Genomic DNA, 25,240 nt, shown 5'->3' with positions numbered 1-25,240 from the left:
CGAATTTAACGCGGGTGAAAGTGACCGATGACGCAGATGCAAGCACGTTCCCATGGTTGAGGATCTGCCGCTTATCTTTTTTAGCTTTCGTCGGCCTTGCAGTAAATCGGCGAGAGCTCTCTGAATTGGGGTGCTGGCGTTCCAAGTTTTGTTTTGCGAAGACACTCGTCTGATGTGGGCGACCCTTCGCTTCAAACCAAATCTAGGCGGACCTTGAGCAGGGATTCAGCGTCGTGTAAGTGTCGTAAACCCCAGCTCGGCATCGCATGATACTCCTTCAATTGTTGTCTCTATCCCAATTACGATAATTTTACGATGGCATCCGCCTTGCGACAGCGATTTCTGGGCGATACATCGCGAGACGCCTCGAGCGACAACGACCGCAACGAAAGCCCATCGCCAGCCGTCGCTAAGGTCCAGGAGGGTCAAGGCGATGAATACAACATCATTCCGCGCGATGCATTGAAGACTCTACGGAAAAAGGCAAAGGGAAGACGTCCATGGCGGCGCTATGTCTCTACCTTCAGTTTGGGGGGTGTGTTCGCGCTGGTCGCTGCTGCCTTCTTCTCGACGCCGAAGGGTAGTCTGGATAAGCTCGTTTCTTACGCTGGCTTGGAGGGCATGAGTCTGGACAGCATTATGGACGTCCTGCCGGCGGGGTTGATCCGAGACGTGAGCGCACTGCAGGTGAGTCGCAGTGCTCCAACAATCTTTTGGCGCATCCCGAGAAGCATCTCATATTGATATGATGTCGAATAGTCTGCAGAGAAAGAGGCTGTGAATTACGATTCCTTCGCTGTTGGCTTACAAGCCCAATCCGAAGGCATCAAAGCAAAATATCCGGTTATCATGATTCCCGGAGTCATCTCTACTGGTCTGGAGAGCTGGGGCACTGAGGAGTCATCGCGGCAATACTTCCGAAAGAGATTATGGGGTTCCTGGAGCATGATGCGCGCACTGGTGCTAGACAAGCCTAACTGGAAGAGGCACGTGATGTTGGACAAAGACACAGGACTAGATCCTCCTGGCATCAAGCTTCGTGCGGCGCAAGGATTCGATGCAGCGGACTTCTTCATTACAGGATATTGGATCTGGAACAAGATCCTGGAAAATCTGGCGACTATCGGTTACGACCCGACAAACGCTTTCACAGCTGCATACGACTGGCGTTTGACGTATCTCAACCTTGAGACGCGAGATCAATACTTTACGCGACTAAAAGCTCATATCGAGACTGCGAAGCAAGTTAGCGGCCTCAAAACAGTCCTCCTTTCTCATTCGATGGGATCGCAAGTCCTCTATTACTTCATGCACTGGGTAGAGGCTGAAGGCTACGGTGACGGTGGACCTTCGTGGATTGAAGATCACGTTGACTCGTGGATCAACATCTCCGGCTGCATGCTCGGCGCACTGAAAGATCTGCCAGCAGTTCTCAGCGGTGAAATGCGAGACACGGCACAACTCAATGCTTTTGCTGTTTACGGACTGGAAAAGTTTCTTTCACGTCAGGAGCGCGCGCAAATATTTCGCGCCATGCCTGGTATCAGCAGTATGCTTCCCATCGGTGGCGACGCTGTCTGGGGCAACGCCGAGGGAGCTCCTGATGACCATGCAAACCAAAGCACAACCTTTGGGAAATTCATCAGCTTCAAGCCTCTGGATAATACCACGACTCGTCACAACCTTACAGTAACCAGCAGCATACCCTTCCTTCATGACAATGTCGAGGATTGGTACACCAAGTCGGTAAAGCGAAGTTACAGTCAGGGCATTGCCCGCTCTCGCCGAAAGGTCGAAGCCAATCAGCTCATTCCCAGGAAGTGGATGAACCCTCTGGAAACTCGTCTACCTATTGCGCCCAACATGAAAATTTACTGCTTCTACGGAATCGGAAAACCAACTGAACGCGCCTACTTCTATCGCGAAGACATCGACCCTGCCACCAACTTGACAACGCTCACGATCGACACCACCGTCTCATCTGCTGACGGCCTCATTGACCGAGGTGTCGTCATGGGCGAAGGCGACGGAACTGTAAATCTGCTCTCCACGGGCTACATGTGCAACCAAGGCTGGAAGATCCCTCGCTACAACCCGGCTAACATCTCCGTCATCTCATACGAGATGCCGCACGAGCCGGAACGCTTCAATCCGCGTGGCGGGCCCAATACTGCCGACCACGTCGACATTCTGGGTCGCAGCAGTCTCAATGATCTCATCTTGCGCGTCGCCGGTGGCAAAGGCGAGCGTATCGAAGAGACTATCTTCTCACGGATCAAGGAGTACTCGGCCAAAGTCCGCATCCCGGTCGAAGACGACGCGGATGAAGAAAACACTGATCCCGCGGCGTCAATAGATGACGATGATGCGCACAGCCTTATGGGCAACGTCAAGTCGTTCGTGGGCGATCTTTCGGAAAAGCAGGCGGCGACAGTAGAGCAGGCACGGGAATTCTTGAGAAGGAAGTCGGCGCAGGCGGGTGGTGCGTTGGAGCATGCGAAGGACTATGTAAAGGAGAAAGGAGAGAACATGATTCATGATGCACGAGAAGCGATTCATGAGGCTAGGGAGGCTCTATAGAACTTCGACGATTTCTGATGAACACATAATACGAACACCGTTGCAAATTGTCACGAGACGGTGCGTTCTGGGTAAACTGGATGTTCTTGAATCATGAAAACCGTGTCACAAAACCCTCCACGATTTGGGATTCCATACATACAAAATATTTATATCTAAAGAACGACGAGGGATTATCGTTCTCGGAAAAAATGAATCACAGGCATGGCGTGATCTGAAATTCTCCGTCCCAAGTAGAGCAGATCGCCTTGCTTCTCTCCGGATGCGTAGTGCCATCAGAAGAGTATCGGAGTCAAGAGGTTGCTGGCTCCAGCCTTGATACTGTCCAATAGTTTGCCGAGAGTGAAGATCAAGCTCGTCGTCGGGATGGCAATAAGGCAAGGGACGTCAAAGGAGGTAGACGGATTGATCGGGTTGGGACCATTGACACCGTCGCGGCCAAGCTGGACCATAGAGGCGCTGTTAGGATTGTAGCTAGGCCAGCCGTAGTTCGTCAAGCCTGAAACAGGGTTCTTCGCGAAGCCGGCCCATGCGCCTTGGATGTAGTTGATAAAGCTACGCTCGGCGTCGGTGTCGGCAGGGCCGTTCAGTGTTCCAGTCGTGCCGAAGACGTAGGGAAGCTCGCCAGCATGGTAAGCACCTGAGTCTGGAGTGGTGGAAACGATGGTGTTCTGGAAGAGGCCGAAGAAACGGTAGCGCCTGGGAGAAGTTAGCATCTAGAATGATTTGTTGATTGAATCATGGATCGGAGTGTGGAATGCAGGCGCGGGCTCACCAGACAGGAACGTTGTTCTGCAGACGGTATTGGGCAGCAATTCGGGAAGGGCACGTGAAAATCGCCAGGGTGCCCAGGTCAATGACAGCCTGCGGCAAGGCGAACCCGTTTTTGGCTTGGAAAAGGGTGTTGACGAAACCGCCTTCGCCGTTGGTGCTGCCGATGAGCCAGGGCTTCTTGATAAAGCGTCCATCGGCGATCCGAGCTCCACTATCGCCAAAAGCTGTAACGCCGTCGGCGATGGGGGTAAACTTGACATCCTTCTTGGCGGCGGAGTTCAAGATTTGCTGAATGGTGATACCGCTGCCACGCATACAAGCAATGACTTGACTCTGATCAGCAGAGCTATCGCCGCATCCCAAGTCGGATGTGACCTGGTTCCAGTTGTACTGCGCGACTGCTGGCAAGAGGGGTCCCAGCTGGACCACGTTACCAGATTGCTGGATAAAGCCGTTGATGATCGGGTCGTTGTTGTACCAAGCCAGGGAGTAATAATCAAGAGACGCTCCGCCAGCGGACTGCCCGAAGAGAGTGATACGTGTGGGATCGCCGCCGAAGCTGGCGATGTTGTCGCGAACCCACTGAACAGCCATACGCTGGTCGAGGAGACCAAGATTTCCAACATTTGGGGCGCCAGGAAATCCAAAAATGTTGGTACGGTAATTGAAATTCACAACAACAACATCTTGTTTGTCAGCAAGAAACTGGCCACTGTAGATGCTATTGTTGGTTGCTCCCTGCAGGAAACTTCCTCCGTAGACCCAAAGCAGCACTGCCTTTTTCGCCTCGCCGGTTTGAGGCTTGGTCCAAATGTTGAGCTTCAAGCAATCTTCATTGTAAGGAGTGTTTGCTGCTATAATCTGGTTGAGGATCTTCACTCCGTTGGAGCCGAACTTGACTGTGCTTGTCTTTGGAAATGCTTGCGGGTCAGAGACGTCTCCACTGCCTGTGTTAGGGTAGAATGTTAGCGTTTTTATCGTGACCTGCCACGGCGAAGGATCGTGCACAATCGATGAGTGGCCTTCCATACCAAGTGCAGGGCATGATGCTGACATGCGAGTCGCAGTCAGCGCTGTGTTGCCAGAGTACTTCACTGGTGCGGCAAACCGCAGGCTGCCAACAGGAGGTTGGGCGAAAGGAATTCCGAGATACTCGCTGACTTGATTGGCGACCGAAGCGGCTTGGCCAGTGATAGGTCCATTGTTGGTTTGTACTGTCTGACCGACAGTGAATCGTGGCTCCAGGGCAGCTCCAAGGGCGAGGCCAGCTGTGGCAAGAGCGAAAAAGATGGTGTTCAAGGCCATATCGGAGGCAATGACAAGAATGTGAAGTGCTGGAGAGCTGTTCGGTCAAACATGTTGCGATATCTCATCTACTTATGCTTCGCCGTCATTAGAATGAAGCATCTTGCGATGCCAAAGGGCCACCAAATGGCATTATTTCCTTGCACTGCCCATACCCAGACACAGTTCAGCTAGTCCGTCGTGAGCCCTAAGCTGACGGTTTGGTGTCTGCACATATCGCGCCTTGTAGGAGTCCGAGAACCATCGCCTGATTGCGCCTCTTCAAGGATCATGAGCACTGACACATCGGGATAGTTTTGAAATGACATGTCCGCATCCTCATGGTAGAGCACGGTATACGCGTTGCTTCATCAGTCTTCGCATGCTTGTTGCATCTGGCGAAAACGAAGCATTTCCATGAAGTGATGATGGTTTGACAATGCACCACGCTAGTCTCCTTCAGGGAAGCTGGCTAAAAATAGGAATTGAGGCTCGTCAAACCAATAACGTCTTTCGACTGCCCTATGTAGCTGTTTAAACTTGTAGATTCCAAGGTTCTCATCATTTCGTCTCTGTTATGCGCTTCGGCTTCCTATTCTCGCGTGATATCTCGATGTGTCCGTTCCTCCGACATGTTACGCGGGTCTTTCAAAGCCCTAAACGGTCTAGAAATCTGTTTCAGGCTACGCTAGATCGGAGGCTACACGCTGGAATGTTCCCAAACCACATGAAGGACTTCAAGCCTTTGCTATGAAGTTCGCAACGCACTCTGTATCATCCTCAATTACCGCGTTGATCTAAGCCGCGACCAAAGCATGACCCGCTCGGCCGAAGGATGACCTCGTGGCTAAGACGATGGATCCCGCCCGCATAAGTCTCCGGATATGTGGAAACATTAGAAAATGCGTGCCCTACATGGGCTTTTTCCAGGCCAGGGTTTAGAGTTCTCGCTGACGAGAAGAGAGACCCCGAAAAGAATGGTTCCCATCAAATCTTCATGCCGAGAGCCTGTGCAGTTCCAGATTGTCCTCGTGGCGTTCGAAACCATCGCTGCTAGGATCCTTGATGCTGACTGCTGCGATTCAGGTGTCATGGTATGGATGAGAGACACGCTCACTGTGCCATGGTCCTGTCAGCATGACATACGACATGTGAGGACCTGAAAACTTCAGGGGGAGGATTCGCCTCGGAGAGCTGAGCAATCCAATTGAACCGAACCTTTCATTTTGTCATTTGGCGGCCGTGAGAGAAAACGGCCAAGTCGATTTGATCCACAACCACTTCTAATTAACGTACCCTTAACTGCCGCCTAGTGGCCAAAGTCTAGAATGCCATGGCGAGAATTGTCACTAAGCTTCGTGACAGACGTTGAATGATTGGGGGAGTGTCTTTAATACATTTATATGATTGCTCACATCATTGAGCCTACATGGTTTTACAAATTCGAGTCCCCCTAACACCAGACAGCCTTGAACAATGGATCATCAGGCATGAAAGCGATCAAACGAAAGGCAGGACATTGTGCGGGAAATTGAGGGGAGGAAAAATGCAGATCGCTGCGCAATCCAGATATGAGAAGAAGCGTTTACAGAAAGATGTGGCCTGATCCTAGTCAGCCTCCTGTTGAGGGGAAAGGACGGGTATCAAAGGCGTCAAAGCCGGTCTCGTGTTTGGTCTTGACGTATGCCTGGATTCAGTGTAGAAGTCTTCTGTGGTCTGGCGCAAAGAATGAACGGGATGAGTGGAGAGAAGGAGTCAAATCCCGGACGTTGAGAGAAGCCTGGCGAATGTGGAAGCGAGGAATAGGTCCAGACCTTGGCCGTTCTCATTCATCTGGCCAGGTGTCAGCAATCTGAGAGTGATTCACCCACGAAATCATCGCTCTGACTATTATCATCATCGTCGTCATACTCGTCATCGTCGTCGCTCCCGCTTTCACCGTGGTCGCTTCTATCATTGACGGCCGTTTTGCCTCGATTAAAAGCCCTGTCATGGGTAGGATGAGGCGTCGAGGCGATGACATGGGAGTCAGCAGGATCCGTGCCGTCTTGAACACCCTCCCATTCCTCGAGGTCATCGTCCTCATCATTTCGACTCATATCGCCGTCGTCGATGTCGGTCCGTGCGGCAAGGATCTCTGTGTCTAGATCATCCGCACGAGAGTAGTCAAGATGGGAGTGCGGGGTCGCGTAAGCAGTAGGAGTGATGCCTCGCTTGTGACTGCTGCTAGTACTAGCACGGCCAGTAGCTGCCAACTGCTGCGGAGGTTGCTGGTCGATATGATGCTGACTGCGCGTGGAGATGATGTGTTGGTGGGAATGTCCATCGTGGTCGTAGGGCAATGAAGGCTCGCGGCTCCAGCGTGGCGTGAAATTCAATACACGGCGCTCCAGCTGATCTGATGTTGTCGAGACGCGGCGTCTTTTCGCGGCATTATATGAAGCTGAATTCGGTCGCTCGGAGGCAATGGCAGCTGTGGAAATGCTATCGTGAGAAGCGACGCGGCGTTTTGGAAGTGTCCCTTCGATGCTCGGCTTCACTTCTGCAGAGGCAATGGCGCTAGGCATGGACACAGACCTTCGAGCAATCTCGGACTCGATGGAACTTCGCTTCCGTACGACAATTCCTTCCTTTCCATGGGAGTCGAGAACACTGCGAGCGGAACTCTGACTACGCGTGCTCCACCTAGATTCCTGGTCAGCAAATGAGGCGTCAAGGCGGTCCACTTGGTCTAGTCGTTCATGATAAGTCCAACAGGATTCGATAATCCTGCCAATATTTTGCGCAGCTTGTATCTTGCCATTTGAGTCGACCAAGGGAAGTCGCCTTATGGTCGGCCATGTCCAGCCCGCGACCTCAGGTTGCGTGTAGGCTTCTGAAGTGGTCATATACAAGCGCCGCTGGCGGTCATCTACTTTCATGAACACGCTGGCTTCGAGAAACTCTGCTGTCCACATCGCCGGCGTGACCATCTCAGCCGGGCTGAGGAAGCGCAAGCGAGACGACTTCCGAATCTTTCTTAAGGGAATAAATGGTTCTTCGAGACCTCGGAATTGAGCGGCCTTTTCTCCAGGTGCTAGTCTTTCCGCATCTATTATGTCTCCGAATGCTTCTGATATGACCTTGAAAATGTGCCGAGAATCGGGAGATTGTATGATAATGTCACAGACGAGGCCGCGACTTTCGAGCCGCTGAAAGACGGCACCCGACGGGCCGCAAGCTTTTGGCGATAACCATTCATCGCGAGCGCTATGTGCCCAGGCAGCAATGCTCTCAGTCGTCCAGATGCTACTCGTAGCGGATCGAAAGGATGACTGTACAGCCGGCTTCAAACCCGCCCATTCTTTATATTTATTCAAGGAATGCAAGGAATTTTCGGTAGACTCGATCGCAGAGAACCACACTCCTGGCAATTCGCGACCGAAAGGAAGCAGCACAACCTGTAGCTGCCAAGGGCGAGCAAATGATGGCATTGTCGTGCTTTCAAGCTCCATAATGCGAGATTCCAATGCATCAATGCGAGGCCGCACTTCTGCACTGGCGGCTAGAGTAGCCAATACCACTGCCTCAGTTTGAGCTGCGGCATTGCTGTCGAAAGAGCCGTCCGAAGCAAATGATCCACTTTCGGTGGGCAAAAGCCGTCTACTCGGAGGACTCTCTTGCTTCTCCGGCTCCGGACTGGGGCGTGCCTTGTCCATATCGGTCCGCCAGACCTCTAGATCGATGAGTCGTCCATCAACAAGATCAAGCTTATCCTGTATTTCCTCGCTCGGCATGTGCGAAAATGACAGACTCTCGAGCGAGCTGATTCGTCGCCCATAGTCCTGGATTGTGTTCTCGATCTCTCGCAAGGATAGCATGACTCCGGTGCCGACGTCTTGTGGATAGTTGGACAACCGAGGTCGACCAAAGAAATCAACATTTTGGCCAACGATGCTGATTGGTCTCGTGCTTGGCCGCATCTGCTCTGCTCGTGACTCATATATCATTGCTGGTGGTATGCTGGCCGTCAGGAGATCGGGGGTGCCTCGAAAACTCGGCGTGTTCACTTCGGTCGCGCTAAAAGCATCTGCACGACTGTGTCTGTCTTGACTGCAATTGCTGGCGAGGGGGGGACCCATGATCCCGTGACTTTGTCGTTGTTCGTGTACAAGGTTTGTTCTCAAAGGATGATTGTCTCCAGCCACGCTCGGAACGGCCGTCGAAACCAGTTCCCCATCGCCCTGATTTTGAGTGAAAGCGCCCAGCGCCGTCCACAGCCGTGTGTTGATAGACTGAGAATGCGATGGTGCAGCATTTGCAATTCCAAGGCCTGAAGCAGGCTGTTGGGAGACAGCAGTAACGGCATTTGCTGCGTGAGGACCATTATTTGCGGCGTCAGACAATCGCGCGGGCTCGGCACATGTGAATGATGCTGCCGCAGGGTGGTTCAGTAGGTGTGATACCTGCGACGTTGCCATGTTATCGTTCCCCATCCTATTCACCGGTACTAGTGCCGAACTCCCAGCAACATCGTGGTAGCAAGCATGGTGTCCACAGAAGCACCAAGCTCTTTCTTTGCGTTGCGAAGATCCATCCTGCTCATTGAGCCAGAATCTCCTGCACCCGCATGCCGTCGCGCTCACACTGCCGCTGAGATCTCGATAGTTGCAAGCGCCTTCGGGCAGGTATTGTCGTGTCGGGATAATGCCGCCATCGTGGAGTTGTGGAAACCCATGGACGGAACCAAAATGGGTCGCCATTGGCGAGCCACCGGTGGCTCACAGCTGTAAAGACGCCATTGTTTTCGAAGAGGGTGTACAAATGAGCGCGGATTCCTGCTCACATTGGCGGTATATTGGCTGGATCTCGATTAATGTTGACGAGCGTTCTGGTCACCAAAATCCGATTCAGATGATGTCGCGTGACAGCTTCGTCAAGGTGGTCGAAGGTGACAGAGAACCAATTGCGCAGCTAATGATCGTGCGACCGGGCAACGGCCGAATCATGTCGAGTATGACTTATCAGTTGGCGCGAGATGGTATCTATCGAGTCATAATATCCCCAGATGCAGGGTATCGCTGCCTCGTTACTTGATCTTGAATGGTGCCCGAGGCCTGCTTCGAGAGGTGCTGCTGATTGGCGCGGAAACAAGTTCCGCGTCCACAACGGCAGTCGAGAAAACGCCATCGTAATTCTCATGTGGGCAAAAATCTTGCACGAGGCCGATTCAATTCAGTCTTGATTTACATCGCAATCATCTCCGTGACATTGACGACCTTTCGCTAGCAGTAGACATCGCGTGCGGATACCAAGCTATCTGTGGATATCCTTGAAAGAAGGACTACGAAGCACCAAGGATATTTCAGAATCGCATTCTGGATTTCTTCACATTGGCACAACCACAATCAAGTGGATATGTCCGGGGGAAATTGAGCTTCTACAAAATCCACGATAACGATAATGGAGTCCACATCCAGATTTGCATTGGCTATATTGTGCCCACAATGGTGTTTGTGATTCTCTTCCTGTAAAGGGCTACGATATGAAATGGGGGAGTTGGCGGCCACGCGCCGTCTCGTGATGTATGTTATCATAACGTTCTTAGCAGCTAAGGCTGAGAGTGTGAGATTACCATTTGTGGACGAAGTCGAGATTTAATTCAAAACGATGCGCGAAGCGCAATGCGAAGTGTATTCGATAGCTGCCGTTGCAAGTTGCTCTACAAGGCATTCTCGAATTCCCGTGATACATTAAGCCCGCCGGCTTGATGACTGGCTAGAGACCACGTTCATTTCCATGGTGTTCAAACTGGGTCATGTTGATGCAGAATGATGTCGGTCACCAGGAATATCGCGTGATAATCATGACAACTCAGGGCGAAGGTTTTTGGAGATCTTGGTGTACAATTCCTCTTGACATCGCGCAGGTTGTAGATAACAATGATGGGTCTTGCAGAATACCAGGTATCCAAAGCGACCTCGGGATGTTTATACCAACCTTGGAAGACGGGCGTACCTCGAGACAGTTATGAACCTCGCATGTGACCCACGTTTTGATCGACCAGAGACCAAGGCATGCGTGGTGATTCATCTGATAAATAAAATATCAGGAATGAGCCTCGGGAGGCAACACGACAAGACGAGACCTCCAGATGCAAACTCAGAGGTCCCATTCGCTTGCCCGCCTTCCGATGGATGCATCACACGAAAATTCACCATGACTTCATGAATGTGTGATCACGAATATCACGTTGCATCGCGCCTGTCTGATTTGCACCCTGATTCTCGTCACATTCCGATGTCATTGCGATGGATGGCGCAGCAGCAGCAGCAGTAACAGCAACGAAAGCGGCAGAGCGGGGCCGGCGGACACCACCCTCATGGCTAGTTTGAGGGCTGCCTGAAGCCCTTTTTCAACCCGAATGTTTCGCCTTATGATGATGACAGGTGAAGACTGCACTTTGCTTCGATGTCACAAACGAGCGTATTGGCATCGCGATCGATGATAGATCAACGCTATAGCCGATGAGCGAATTGTTACAAATTGGGCAAATACAGGGCATTCGTACGACTGTTGCATGAACCGGCACGCTGCCGCCGATGATGAGCGCGGCTGACGTCTGGATTCAGTAGAAGGCGGGAATGATCAGGTGTTCGCGACCCGCAAACTGTCTCGCGACGCGGGAATACAGCAAGAAGAGCCACGTCTACGTGCGGCGCTGATGTGGTGAGTTGATGACAACGGAAGATGTCTCTGAAATAGCATGAACAGGAGATTCCTGGGTTTCTCATGCTGCCAATCTTTGCCATGCTGTCACCGTAAGTCTCGTCACCGATTCAGGCTGACCATGAATCCATGATGTGCCCCACAGATCACAAGGTATTGCGCCGTTGCTGGGCGCGCTGGGAAAGACAAGCGCAACGTCGGAGATTTCCGCATCGCGCCCCAAACCTTGCTCGTGGAGTCGTGGAGCGCCTTTCCCCCGCCATGCCCAGCGGAAATTCTTCTATCATCTATCGCGTCCCAATCATTGTTCTTGAGTCGATATAGAGATGTATCGATCTTCTCATCTTCAAGCCCACAACCGCGGTCAAATGAGAAGAAAAGAGTCGTCATTCTTCATCTATAGCTTGTCTCGATGCATTCACTGCGTCTTTTTCACTGCGTCCGTGGTAGTATTGATGTTCTGGATCACAGAACCTAGGGATAGTTCGATTCAAAATAGCTCGCGGGTGCCATTTTTAGCGCCCGACTGCATGAGCCGCGTTTCTCAACCTCATCTTCAATCCTCCATCCGAAGAGCATGCGCCAAGCTGTGCCACTGTGTTGCCAACATTCATGGATGGGCCGGAATCAGCGAACTCACGTCTCGCGCTGGACGCCGTACTGACCAACACCCTTCCCGATTTGATGATGCAATTCGTCATGTGTCCTGCGACGTTGATACCGCGCATAAGCGACGTGCGAGTATGTCTTGATTGCTGGACGACCGAGGAATCATGCTCGTCGTGACACAACAGGTATGTAGCTGATCGTCCTGCATAACGCTCTCTTCAGACCATCGGTGGTACGCAGGTTGTAATCTCCGCCAACCACCCTCATACTCCTATCCAAATTTCTACTCTGCTGCTTTGATCACGGAAAGGCTCTCGAAGGTGTCCGAATCATGACGAAACCGCTTTCCGCAAACTTTTGAGCTTACTTATCACTGCGCTGCTACAATACTACGTATCGTCAAATAATGATACCTAAACTTCTCCCATCGCCGGCACTAGTCTGTGCCTCCCGCGGACCGACTCACGATACTTCCATGCCCCACTCGCGATTCAACAACAGAAAGAAGTCATAGCACTCTCCATCATAAAATCGTCTACCTTGCTCTTCACTGGCGAGATTATCATCCTCAAGAATCCAATCACATTAGCTGTCGTGGTCGTAGTGGCTAGGTAGATAACGATCTACCACAACGCTCAACTGCTTTCCTGAAAGCGGGTCCACAGTGCCGGGCGGCGGGGAGATTTCCTGTCAGAGTCAGATACACCATCACATCAGCACCAGCCCGCTTCCTCCATCTTTTTCAAATGCCCTTACGCATACTCAGGTACTCACTCGTGCTATACTCGGCCTCCTACGGATCCTTCGGTGGGTGTGGGCTTTGCCTATCCTCGTGGGCGGTATTCCCAAAGGGACGTTTTATGTAGCTCTGTTACTGCAGGTGTACAAAGACTGGTATAACTACCGTTCACACTCGCGTTGCTACCCGTCCGCACTACCTGCACGCTCACGTACATATCTACGGGCAGTGCCAACCCCGGAACGCTACCACAGCAGGGAAAGTCAAGAGACATCATCACGCTTCATACCTGCTCCAATGTTGCTCTCGACAATGTCTAGCACGACGCAGCCTCACCAACATTCGCATCCTCACCATCACGCTCACACTCAAGATCGATACAATTCACAATACAGCTCGCAATACCTACAGGTGCCCAAGTTCGCACAAACACGCACCTCGCGATCACGCTCGAGATCGCGATCTCGCCAACGCGACTCGGTCCCGTGCGAAGTCTTCTCTTCACCAACTCAGGTCATTGTGTCGCCGCAAAAGTTGAGCTTCCGTCCCCGCTCGCCTGAGCCTCCAAAGAAACTCACTTTCAAACCTGAGTCGGATGACAAACCTCTGGCCACGCCTATTGCGCTTGATGTCGAGGAAGTCATCAACAGTCCGCCCAAACAAACGCTGCTCGAACCACCACCGCCGCCACATATTGATGCAGTAATCCTAGACGTGAACAACTCGAGGACAGATACTACCATGAGCATGACGATTCCAAACACTCGAATGCCCGCCCTGGCGACAGCGCCTACTTCTATCATCACTTCTATCGAAGACCCACTAGGCGGTGCCGACTGTGACGACACTGAAGAGAAGAATCAGGCATACACTACCACAATCAGCAGCCCCACCGAGCTGCTCTCTACCCCGAGTTTGCTACCACCACCAGTCACAACCGTCAATCTTCGCCAGCGGCTGATCGGTGCCTGGAAACTGGAGTCGTACATTGCTTACCCCACGCCAAGCTCCCGTGTTCAACGACCCACGTATCCCATGACTCGGAATGTCACAGGATTCATCATGTATACCCCAGACGGCTACATGTCTGCTCAGATGCTGATACCCGGACAACAAAGTTTCAAGCGTGGTGAGGGAGAAGAACCTCAGTGGGCGGAGGCAGGTAAACGCTGCTTTGCGTACTGTGGACCATACTACATCACAGATGAAGGCCCTGATCGCCCAGAGATTCTCAGGCATACCTTCCAGTGTTGCAATCTTCCCGGCTGGATCGGCGACATTCAAGTTCGTACACATCGGTTCGAGGAAGATGGGCAGGTGCTTGTGTTAGGCAGTGAGGAACCAACAGAAGTCAAGGTGAGTTGGATAATGGTCCCGGTGTCGGCTCCCCGTCACGGCCATTTTTCGTTGGGATATCATAGAGGCTAATATGTTGCCTAGGGCGACAAACGCATTCCTGTCCTCAAATGGCGTCGCGTACGTAACAACGCCGACGGAAATCCTCCACCTCCGACTCCTCAGATCAAGATTAGCGGTCCTGGTGAGCCATGAATCTCGCTATACTTGGTCGATTCGGGGATCTGAGCAGCCCATCAAGGCAAGACATGACCGGAGCGGGCCATTAACTCAAGTCGACGCTCTCGGCCAGTGTGACCATCGCTACAATGTATTGCTGAAACTCGTTCATCGGACCAGCAATTCGATAGTCCGGCATCTGCGGTCTTCATTGTTGTGCAAGACTTCGCGACTTTGATGCAAACAAGACGCTTAACCACGCTGGTATTATTGATTCAATTCAAACCACCCGAGGCGTTCACGCATCAACCAAAACTCAGTGAGTATCTACGGTCTACTTGTGCATGGCCTCTGTTCTGCGGCCAAATCCATCGCACCTGGAATCCGATCTGTGGCTCTGAAACGCAATCAAAGACTGTCCGCCTGGCGCGATAAGACGATGGATTGCTGTGCAGCTGTTGTCTGAAATCTTTGCCACGCTATACCCCGGACCAACATCGAGGACAAATATCGACGAACGAGAGCTCACAACTGGGCTTGCTGTCGAGCGGGAGCTCAGTCGTTTGCAGTTCTCGAGTAGAGATTGCCAAGGTAGCCGCAACGATATTCCACCGCCCACGGCATCAGACGCATGAATGTTGCGAGATCTTCATGTGAGAGAATATCACGTGCTTGTTTCCCGATTACCGTGGCGGTATCAGCTTTTACCTCAGGTCGGACTTGTGGGAAACGTGGAGCAAGTACGAAATGGCTCATCAATATTTGTTTGGCGGCCTGAGCTAGGAAAAAGCAGAAGCAGGCCTTCCGCTTCTCTACCATGACCGTCGTTTCTGATAATCTCTCATTCATATTTTCCTACATTGATCTCGGTTGAAACTCTATCTGGAATGCAATCAATCGTTCACCACGACAATATCCGTGAGGACAGAGACACCTTACATGTATGTAATGAAGGCCATCTAGGCCTCATGTCACACCTGCACGTGGGAAACAGCACATTGCAAGTTTAGAAGTTGAATAGTATCATATGCCGAGTAGAAAATTTGATCTGCTCTCTCGTGAGACATACATTGCCCTCCTATGCCCACCTCCACAACTCCATCGCTGAAATCCACATCAGTACAAGAAAATGAGACAGAGAACGCCGCCGAAGAGATGCCCATGCCTATGCCCATGCCGCTTAGAAACACAATAATAGCAAACTGCCTGGCCCGCCGATGCCTCTTCACATCTGCTTGTAATCCACACTCCTCTGTCTACGCTGCTTGCCTTGGTGACGGTGGGGATTGACTGGCTGACGGAAATACGCGCCGTCATTCGCGCCATTGCCGTTGGCACCATTATTATTCATCCAAGGCTGCTGTTGTTGATAGCCTTGTTGTTGATGAAAACCCTGCTGTTGTTGGAAATTCTGCTGTTGCTGCTGCCAGCCCATGTTTCCTCCTCCCCCTCCACCGTTCATGTTCATTCCCATGCCGTTCGGATAGCCGCCCATGTTCATCCCGGGAAAACCGTTCATCATGGGGAATCCTGGCATGCCCATACCCATGCCCATTCCCCCCATGCCCATCTGCATATTCATCGGCATGCCCATTCCCATGCCAGCCATCATGGGATTCATGAAATTAGCCATTGGGTTTTGAGCGTTTGAATTTGGCGTCCCGTTGCCGCCAGTCATGTTGTTCATTTGGTTAACGAACTCGTTCATCGACTTTGGCGCAGTAGGTGGTTGAACTTTGGTAGCAGGCTGCGATGGACCTGTGGGCGGTGCTACGACAGACGGCGCGGGAGTGGTTGTAGAGGTGGCTGAGGGGTTGTCGTTCTCCGTGGGAGGAATGGGTTTGCGAGTGTTCTCCAATTCTTCACTGGCGCCACGCTTTCGTGAGTTCGTGGGCGACGCGGCTGGAGATCGGCTTGTTGCAGGTGTAGGAGACCCGATTTTTTGTGGTGTAGAAAGTTCAGCGGCGACCGTGGCAACAGGACTTTTGGCGGCTTCTTCTTCCTTTGGTACGTTCTTCTCATTCTTCTTCTCAGCCTCGAATTCTGCAAGCTTTGTAACGGCCTCGCTGTCGATTTCGAGATTGTCAAGCAGCACTTGTTCACCACAGTTGGGGCATGTGAGATCAGCATCTAATACAGCGTTCTCGATGCAATTACGACAGTACGTCCGACCACAGCAAGGCGTTTTGACAGGGTCCGCAAAAGGTCGTTTGTCGATTGGGCATTCTAGACCACGCTCGCGTAGTTCTTCGTCGCCTTGCGCCGCTTCCTTTTTCTTTTCGTTGGTGGCATTTTGTTGGTCTTGGAACTTCTGCCAGGCAGCTTGATCTGGTCTTGCACGCACCCATTCACCGTCGGCAGTATACATCAGACCTTTGTCCAATTTGGAAGGATCGATCTTGCCGTCTTCACCAACGCCCTCCGGTTTCTCAACAACCTCAAGCATAGAGCGCGGGATACCGGTGGTGCGCTTGAACTTATGCTTACCATCGTAATTCGGATCAGTATTGGTGGGACAGGCCTGGATCCAGTGACCCTTCTCGCCACAACGGTGACAGACGTAGCTAGAGGGCAACGGCTTGTCAGGAACGGGCGCCGCTTTGGCGAAGTTATTTCGCATCACAGGCTTTCCGGCCGACATCTCCAGGTCTGCTTTCAATTGAATATTGCTAGCACTCATTACAGCTTGCAGTCTCTCCTCCTCAGTCATGGCTTTGCCGTCACCCGGACCACCATTCATAGTAACACCATTAGCTCGGGCACTGGGCTCGATGCGACGTGCATTTTTCGCGTGGATGGGCATTTGACCAGTGACATAGCGAGCAGCACGCCCAGCTCCTGGTCGTTGTGCAGGCTGTCGCCGAACAATGACAGTTGTTGATCTTGGGATTTCGGTAGTATCATCATCGTAAACTATCGGATATGTTAGATTTCTACTCGTGGTTACAAAGTCGCATTCTATGAACTTACTTTCGTTGCTGTCAGATGTATAAATATCGAGATCGAATTCCTTGCCGTCTCCCAGTCGGGCAATACTCATAATCTCACGCTTGACCTCAAACACAGACAAACTTGCGCCGTCGAAGTTGATCTGAAGAGCATCCTTGCGAGACTTGAAGCGGAAGAAGATAGACGAAGACATGGCTCAGTCGAGCAATTCAACTGGTGGTGTATTTGCGATGGTCTGGTGAAGATCCCATGCACCGGTGAAAACGACCAGGCGATCGATTCTCCTCGCACGGCACTGGTGACGTGAAGCTCCGATACGTAGATATGTGAATATGGGGAATTGTTACAATGCAAATCCAAGCACGATCCGATCTCTCAGGACAATACGCCCGGAAAAGGTGATATTGTATTGAATAAGACAAGTTTGACTGTCTGACACAATCAACGCTACGAGCGTTTTGGTAATGCCTTTCTTATTTTTCTTTTGCCAAGTAGATGTACTCTGTTGCCCGAGCGCAACAAGAAGATGAACGGAACAGGAAACAGTGATTGCGTGACAAAGCCAAATACAGAGACCAACGACCAAAATCTGCTCTTTCTTCCGCTGTTCGCCGAATAGGCACAGCGGCAAGATCGCTTGATTCGTGACACGCGAGCGCGTGGTGAAATAAGACTCGTCAAATGACGATGGAATATCGAGAGAACAACGAAGTCGGTGTCGCAGTATTGACTGTGAGAACGCGTCGATGGCGGATGCGAGGTCGTAGCTGATGATGGAGGAGGGAGCAGGAGGAAGGATGTGGATGAAGGAGGGAAAGAGGGAGCGTCAGCCTTGAGCAAAGTCATGCTTCTAGACTGCCCGCTCAGCCGGGCCGCCAAGCTCAGATGACAAAGCCTGCTGCCAACGGACCCGGGCACGTGCTTGGAAGCCTCAGGCAATCAATGGAACGTCACATGCTTCTAATGGCTAGCCCAACTATATCTCATGTCACATGGAAAGACATAGTCGAATACACCACACGCGAACCCAAAATTGAAAGCGGCATTGGAATCACGTGTCAATCGCTTTGATCGATGACTTCACAAACCTGCTCTCCTTCGATTGACAGGCAAGCTCCAAACATGGAGGAGCCGTTCCGCATCAACAAGAGGAGAAAGGTATTTCGCAAGCGACTCGACGAAGATGAAGACATGCCTGATGCGCGAATTTCGCCAGCGCTTTCTGCTAATCCTCCATCGAATATGGAAGAGCCCACTGTCCTCGCTAGCGACCTCAATCTTGTGCGACGAAGACCGATCGTCAAAAAGCATGGCATCGCATTTACTGCTGGTGGAACGCAGTCACTAGATCGCAACGATGAGCAAGCCATGATCCTCGTCCCTCAGAGTCTAGATGAGCTCCCGGCTGCGAACGATCGATTCGTGAAGCCGACCGGTCGCGTAGGAGTCGTGGAAGACAAGCACTTGTACGTCTGCTCCACGCCTTTGGAAAGCATAGATATAGAGATCCCACTAACAGTGTAGGACTGCATACGTAGACTCCAAGCTCGCACAAATGCGCTTCGCAAAGTCTCAATCAATGGCACGCGCGCCCGAAACGACTCTTGAAAGCGCTGCACTCGCCGCAGAAGCACCTATTCTCGAAGATGAGCCGATGGACGGCGCCGACGATTCCGAAGTCGATGAGCAGGGACTGTCATCAATTCAGACTTCCGGAAAGCCTCACGAATACGGCAAAATCCAAGCCATTCCCAGATCCTCCAAGTCTACTCGAAGACGTCGCCGCCTCCCACAAGCACTCGACCCCACCGTGGCCGAGCGCGCTACCATGGTCGACCAAATAATGCAAGAGAGCTTCGTCCCGCGCTACGCTAAGAAGTCCACCAAAATGATCCGCGGCCGAGCCACCACCACCGACGCAGCAACCTCAAACACGGACGCTCACAAACTCCAAGCTGCCGGCCCGGGTGATACGCAAGGCGAAAACGCCGAAGACCTGGTAGACAACGACGAAGCTGTGGCCGAAGCCTTCAAAGCCGAATTTCTCCGGGGTCTGCGCGAGCGCAATTCGCGGAAGCGCGAGAGACAGATTCTCAATGCGACGTCGACGCGTGCGGCGCCGCCGAAGGAGGGCATTACTCCAAAGTTGGGAGGAAGTCGTGCGCAACGGGGAAAGATGCGAGCTGCGAGAGAGGAGGCAGCAGCGGCGAAGACGGGCCCTACGATTGGTGGAGGACCTGGTGTCGGCGCTGGAGGTGGAAGCTGAAGTTGTAGTGATTGAGATTGGAATTATGTTGAGGTGTATGCACAAAAGACGAGGATTGAGAGTTTATGGTGTCAAACTTAGGAGAGTTCAGATCACATAAAACCCTGTCACTCGACTGGGATACAATCACGATTGCCATAAATTTGCAATTATTTTCGCACTATCGTGAACCACGTCCCAAACTCGCGTGTTTACACCAATTCATCTCTATCTAGCCCAAACATGCTAAAAAATAGGCCATTCGTATGTAACGCCGACCAATCCATTTTGTCTCCTGCGGCGCGCCATCGTCGTAGATCCCCAAAAACATTTTGCTAATTTCAGAGACGAAAATCGATCTGAACTCAATCCCCCGATCATCCCAGGGTTACCTAAGCTGGTGGAAACTCTGTGGAATATAGCTCCCTGCTCTGTGCATCCCAATGCATGTGTTCAAAAACGCGGAATAATACCTCTTTACGATGCCGCGCTTCGCTGACCGCCAATAGGACCAAAGCTAGGCTCACTCCCATTACGCGGTGAGGTAGATGCCACAAATGACGAATGTACCATATGTTTACTTAAGCTTCCCGATCCGCTATGACCTTGCGACGCGGACATGAAAGGAGAGGAAGAAGGGGGAGAACGAGCCGCAAAGCTGCCGTTTGTCCAAGGATTTGTGGTACTTGGGGACCTGTTCGTGCTGCTTTGAGAACCGTTGGTGCCCTTTGCAGTGGAGGAATGTGTCGCAGAAGATGAGAGCTTGGGAGATTGGCTTTCATCTACACCCTCCATGTCGAAAAATTCGAGTTCCTCGTCGCTACGTTGTGGACCAGTGGCATTTATGGAGCCCTCATGAACGGATTGATCTGTTGCTATACCATTGCTAGAACCTCCGCCGTTCTTGCTCTCGCTGCTTGGGGATCGATCGAGGATACCAACACGCTGCTTTTGTGGGGTGACAGCACCAGCACTCAACTTGGTATGTTGCAGTTCTCGTGTAAGCATACTTATCGCCGATGGACGAGTGGGACTGCTTAGAGCCGAATTGCCAGGTGCAGTCAAAGGTGACTGGTCACCAGTATGACGACCATTGGTGACAATACCAGCAGCAGTGAAAGACAACGATGAGTTGGCACCGCGACGTGGCGAACCGACATGGCCAAATACGTTAGTGCCATTGCGTTGTTGTGGTTGTTGCTGCTGATGCTGTTGGAATACATTGGTATACCGCGAAGGGCTTGAAGAGAGCTGAGAGTTGTGATGAGGGCTACCGATCTTGCTGTCCTGTGGCTGATTGGATAATGAAGGTCCCAGGTATGTCGCAGAGGTTGTACGACGGGATGTTGACAGGAATGCTTGTGGACTGCTATTATAATTGTTGCTAAAAACGCCGTTGCTGTCATCGTTCAGACGATTCCGCGAGTTCCGGCGTGTGCGAACGTCGGGAATGAGATCGTGGAGACTCGAAGGGAGTAGACCTTCCTCGACCTCGATATCGCCGTCCTCATCATCGGTATCGGACTGGTCAATGAGTTGTGACCGTTGCCGCAAATGAATATTGTTGTGAAGATTGTTGCTGAGAGAAGTGGAAACCAGATGGAGACGCGACGCACGTAAGCGTTCAGCATGAAGTGATCGCTTTTCGAAGGTGATCGGCTCTTCAATCCCATGTGGAGGGGATGAACTCATGTTTGCCAGGACGTTGTCCATGCCTCGACCACCACCATAAGCCGAGGTGTGGAGATCGCGAAGCGCGATACTACTCAATTGTGTCCTCGGGAGGGATGACGGTGCCGAATCAAGTCCGAACTTGGATGGCACCGATGCCGCCACTGGTCCGTACCGCGCAGCCCAGGATATACCATTGCTATCGAATGAGTTTGGTAACGGCGCGTCCAGAACGGAAAGGCCTTTGCGATGTATTGGCGAGGTCGCCATACTTTCAAGTTGAGAAGGTGAGCCGTACTTTGGCGAAGCTGGTGAGTATGACAAATCGAAGTGTGGCATGTCCGAACCCATTCGCTGAGCTGAAAGGTATGCATCGTTATCTGAGCCGATCTCGCCATTTGGACGCTGCTCGAGACCTTGTGTCTGGAGTGAAAGAAGACCTGGTGGTGGAGCGTAGCCATTTGGCGAAATGGGACCTGGGCCAATGTATTGCTGTGGTGGAGCTGGAGGATATGCTGGCATGCGATTGACGATGTTACCATCTGGCGTGATATGTAAGAGAGCGCATTTCCGACCAAACTTGCATCCACCTTTTGTGAAATATTTGCAGGGCATCGGCCTTGTCGTTGACTCGACATCATGTGAAAATGGACAGGCCCGACCTGCCTGACATTGTCCTTGCAACCAGAACTTGCACGGGACGTGTTGTGTATCTATGCCAAAATGTCAATCACATGTTACGCTGATCTCAAAGTATATGCCTCCATGACCTACTCTTGTTCTTCGGCGGACTTTGCGCCATTCGCGGGTGAAGCGTCACATCTTGCGCAGCGCTGTTCGAGTAGGATCGTGAGCCATTCGTCGTTGGTACCGGCACAGGGCCACCACGTTCCGGCTGCATGCTTCAGTCTTTGCCGTAGACTAGCTGAAATGTTGCATGTGGCGAGTGGTGAAAGTTGGTGGTAATCGTGATTCTCGTCGTTGCAGCGGAGGGCGTGAAAGCAAGCGGACGGTAAGAATGGCGGTAGTTGGCGACCAGAAGTTGCGAGGCGAAAGAGATGCGACGATGTGTGCTACACATGCAGCTGACTCTTGAAAGAAGGAACAGGTAGTCGTGCGGATATGAGTGAGGCTTGGTAGCGAGAGGGAACAAAGGGAAGTGTCCAGGTGATGAGTTTTGAGTTGTGGTGGTAGTGTCGCGTGGTCCATTCATCATCCACGGGTGAGAGTTTCTGAATAATCACGGCAGTATGATAATGCGCACCCACTCCAGGGCAGACTGTCTCGTGCAATACTGGTGCAGTACAGTACATACACCCACTACTTCAGTATCTCATTCTGCTAGTTAGAGGGAGAAAAGGTAAAGGTAAGCATAGCACATGCCGAAAAAAGGACCCTCTTCTACGCCATTCCGCCTAATGTAGGGTAGGATGTGCAATCGTCGGGTGGCCATGTGGGGTAACTTCTGCGATTACGTGTGGAGAGGCGTGAGAGGGCAAAGATAAACGGATTTTCTCCCTCTGCCCTCTCTCTGCTGCCCGCCGCCGCCCGATTGCGCCTGAAAGATTGGCTCCGGGCGAGATAATGACTGATAGCATGTGCTCATAGCGACGTTTTGTCAACCAATCTTTTCACCTCTTGGGTGAACACTGTCTTTCGCTTTCTCCCTCCCTCTATGTCCCCTCATGTAGACATGATTTCGCATGCGTACCACATCTTCGAATAAAGATCATTAGGTCTCGACAAGCATTGGTTGCTCCACATATATGCATACTCGCTTCATTCCCCGCCTATTGCGTGGTGTTCTCCAATACCGACTCGCATTGGCCAATCTATCGAGCTTCGGCAGAGCCTCATCTAGCGTCTGTCGCTATCATCGTCACCAAAATTAAAGCCGAGAATTATAATAATAGAATATAGAAGCGCTATCGCTTCTATCGTAGTTATACTAATAGAACTATCATAGTCTATTAGTCCTATTATTATTATATAAATAGAATAGGCTTATCCTATTTATTCTATTAGGTAATATAATAGATAAAGTTTAATCGTATAGGAACGGAAGTAGTCGTATTATAGCTTAAGGCCTACCTACTAGCGGGATCGTAATATTATACTAGGCCTACTTATATTATAACTTAATAGGAAGGTATATACTTCTAGGAACTAGTTATCTACCTTTATATCTCTCTATCTAGGCTATAAAGGTTTAGGTATATTAACTTTTATTACTTAAGTCTATTTTATAGTATCTATTATATTATATAAGCCTTAAGTAGAAATACCTCCTATTAAGATATTTTTATCTCTATTCCTACTCTTATTTAGAGTAAATCTATATATAAATAAGCCTAATTAAATAGTAGGAACTTATTTAGATAGTCTAGGGGAGGCTCTTATTATTACGGTCTATACTAACGTACTATACTAGTACCTTAGGTACGATACTAGGGTAGCTAACGTAACTAATAGTTATACGACCTATAATTACGTAACTACTCTAAGTAATCTATATACTCTTATAAAAAGAGTGTATAGATTAAGATGTTACGGGTCAACTGCTAGAGGGCGGTTTACTCGAGGGGGTTCTTGAGAATGAGTGGTGCAACAGGATATCTGAAAGGGGCTTTGATTCCAATGGTTAAGTTGGTAACATGAGTTCAACACGAACAGACATAGGGTCCGTTCGTACTACCTATATATGTAAGTTAGATACAAAGGGAATGCACTTCTTGTGCGATATGTGCGATGCCGTTGTGGTTGTGCGACGTCGTGGATGTCGCGCATCCGTACCTCGTCGCGTATCTTTCCTGGTCACGTGATATTAGGGTTATGGTTGCATGTTGTTGACCTGTCTTAACTAAGTGTCGTTCGTCCATTCTGTACTTCCTCCCCTTCCTGGCCGTGCCGTGTCACGGGATCGTAACACTACTCCCCTCTTCTATCTTCGAAGTTCCATCGAGAAGTAAGTTGGTTCTTGCGTTCTCATTCCTCCATGTTGACTCGTCATGCCCCGCAAACCAACATCCGCAAAAGATCGGTCTGACGAATTTCAAGCGTCCATCGGTCGATTCTGTAACACGATGCCAGTCCCGTGTTCTCGTTGTCGGCGTCAAAACCTCAAGTGCTTGGTCGACATTCGTTCCGGTCGCTGTAAGGGCTGCAACGACGACCACAAGCCATGCGATCTTCGGGTGACTTTCAAGGAGTTCGAGCGGTTGGCCAGGTTGCGCTCCGAGTTAGTCAAGAAATCAGAGGAGCTCGAAGACGAGCTCACTCTAGCGGAGGAGGAGGCTGCGCGCGCGCACCTTAGAGTTGTCGAGGCGCGCAATCGCGCCCGCACTGCTCGCAAGCGTGCTCTCGCGGCCGAGCTGAAGGAAGACGAGGCGTACGCTCGTGAATCTGCTGGAATTGCTGAGGTTGCTGAGATGGAGGTTGCTGCGAATAACTCTGTTTCTGGTCCTAGTTCCTCGACTGTTGACGTGGAGTCATGGGGTTTCAATCCTGCAGACCTCAGCGCCTTGCCTGAGGAATGGTCTTTTGCTGGTGGCGTTTCCGCTGAGTGGGATCTCCTGGCCGGCGGCCTTGGTGGTGGAACTCCGCCAGTAGAAGCCGGCAACTCGTCAAGTTCTTGAGTGGTTCCCAGGTATTTTCACTGTCTGGGTACCCTTTCCATTTGACGAGGTATTTCTGACCATCTTGTTTTAGTATTTTTTCGACTTCGAAGACGTCGTCTTCATAATTCTCTTGGTGGAAGGTTTCTTGTAATGGCGTTTCCGGGTCAGCTGGTTCTAGCTGAGAGACATGGAATGTCTGGTGTTTTCTGGTGTCGGATGGTAGTGCAACTTGGTAGTTCACTGGTCCTGTTTGTTTGATGATCAAGAAGGGTCCGACCTTGACATGGTCAAGTTTTTTGGATGGTCTCCTTGTGCCAAAGTTTTTTGTAAGCACATAGACTCTATCCCCCTCTTTCAGCTGAGGATTCTTCTTGAATGTGGATTCTTTGCTTTTCACTTTTGATTGCATTTTTGTAATCGATGTTGTCATGTTTTTGTAGGCTTCTTGTAGTTTTCTGGCAATGTCGATGCCCGATGCTGCTTCCACACTTGGCAGCTCTGTCTGCCACAGATCTGGGTGCCTTCCGTGGTTCGCCCAGAATGGCGTTT

General features: G+C 51.1%; 9 protein-coding genes across 9 annotated transcripts; 5 read left to right on the top strand and 4 right to left on the bottom strand.

Moving 5' to 3' along the window:
* The first annotated feature begins 100 nt into the window (after positions 1–100).
* K489DRAFT_382392 (LACT-domain-containing protein) lies at positions 101–2,742 on the top strand. The gene is made up of 2 exons (XM_033605360.1): positions 101–687; positions 760–2,742. Exons 1-2 carry the CDS (start codon positions 316–318, stop codon positions 2,578–2,580), a joined length of 2,193 nt encoding a protein of 730 aa, XP_033457487.1. The 5' UTR covers positions 101–315; the 3' UTR covers positions 2,581–2,742.
* K489DRAFT_395686 (alpha/beta-hydrolase) lies at positions 2,648–5,016 on the bottom strand. The gene is made up of 2 exons (XM_033606852.1): positions 3,356–5,016; positions 2,648–3,279 (listed from the first exon to the last, which is right to left on the bottom strand). The coding sequence occupies exons 1-2, from the start codon at positions 4,657–4,659 to the stop codon at positions 2,856–2,858; spliced, it is 1,728 nt and encodes a 575-aa protein (XP_033457486.1). The 5' UTR covers positions 4,660–5,016; the 3' UTR covers positions 2,648–2,855.
* Positions 5,017–5,993: 977 nt separating this feature from the next.
* Positions 5,994–9,694, bottom strand: K489DRAFT_382390 (uncharacterized protein). Its single transcript, XM_033605359.1, has one exon. The coding sequence runs from the start codon at positions 9,378–9,380 to the stop codon at positions 6,483–6,485; it is 2,898 nt and encodes a 965-aa protein (XP_033457485.1). The 5' UTR covers positions 9,381–9,694; the 3' UTR covers positions 5,994–6,482.
* A 3,312-nt stretch (positions 9,695–13,006) lies between these two features.
* K489DRAFT_411712 (uncharacterized protein) lies at positions 13,007–14,245 on the top strand (the record flags this gene model as incomplete). The annotated part of the gene is made up of 2 exons (XM_033607840.1): positions 13,007–14,050; positions 14,135–14,245. The coding sequence occupies 2 exons, from the start codon at positions 13,007–13,009 to the stop codon at positions 14,243–14,245; spliced, it is 1,155 nt and encodes a 384-aa protein (XP_033457484.1).
* A 101-nt stretch (positions 14,246–14,346) lies between these two features.
* Positions 14,347–14,704, top strand: K489DRAFT_32925 (uncharacterized protein). The gene has a single exon (XM_033602106.1). The coding sequence runs from the start codon at positions 14,447–14,449 to the stop codon at positions 14,642–14,644; it is 198 nt and encodes a 65-aa protein (XP_033457483.1). The 5' UTR covers positions 14,347–14,446; the 3' UTR covers positions 14,645–14,704.
* Positions 14,705–15,434: 730 nt separating this feature from the next.
* On the bottom strand, positions 15,435–17,351 carry K489DRAFT_411711 (DWNN-domain-containing protein; the record flags this gene model as incomplete). Its single annotated transcript, XM_033607839.1, has 2 exons — positions 15,435–17,122; positions 17,180–17,351. 2 exons carry the CDS (start codon positions 17,349–17,351, stop codon positions 15,435–15,437), a joined length of 1,860 nt encoding a protein of 619 aa, XP_033457482.1.
* An 823-nt stretch (positions 17,352–18,174) lies between these two features.
* Positions 18,175–19,563, top strand: K489DRAFT_382387 (uncharacterized protein). The gene is made up of 2 exons (XM_033605358.1): positions 18,175–18,623; positions 18,694–19,563. Exons 1-2 carry the CDS (start codon positions 18,281–18,283, stop codon positions 19,422–19,424), a joined length of 1,074 nt encoding a protein of 357 aa, XP_033457481.1. The 5' UTR covers positions 18,175–18,280; the 3' UTR covers positions 19,425–19,563.
* Positions 19,521–22,417, bottom strand: K489DRAFT_382385 (uncharacterized protein). Its single transcript, XM_033605357.1, has 2 exons — positions 21,849–22,417; positions 19,521–21,787 (listed from the first exon to the last, which is right to left on the bottom strand). The coding sequence occupies exons 1-2, from the start codon at positions 21,973–21,975 to the stop codon at positions 19,881–19,883; spliced, it is 2,034 nt and encodes a 677-aa protein (XP_033457480.1). The 5' UTR covers positions 21,976–22,417; the 3' UTR covers positions 19,521–19,880.
* Positions 22,418–23,977: 1,560 nt separating this feature from the next.
* On the top strand, positions 23,978–24,966 carry K489DRAFT_382384 (uncharacterized protein). Its single transcript, XM_033605356.1, has one exon. The coding sequence runs from the start codon at positions 24,083–24,085 to the stop codon at positions 24,707–24,709; it is 627 nt and encodes a 208-aa protein (XP_033457479.1). The 5' UTR covers positions 23,978–24,082; the 3' UTR covers positions 24,710–24,966.
* Positions 24,967–25,240: the final 274 nt, after the last annotated feature.

The sequence above is a fragment of the Dissoconium aciculare genome, assembly GCF_010015565.1.
Source record: "Dissoconium aciculare CBS 342.82 unplaced genomic scaffold K489scaffold_10, whole genome shotgun sequence".
NCBI lineage: Eukaryota > Fungi > Ascomycota > Dothideomycetes > Mycosphaerellales > Dissoconiaceae > Dissoconium > Dissoconium aciculare.
This window is presented reverse-complemented; position numbering and strand designations above follow the sequence as displayed.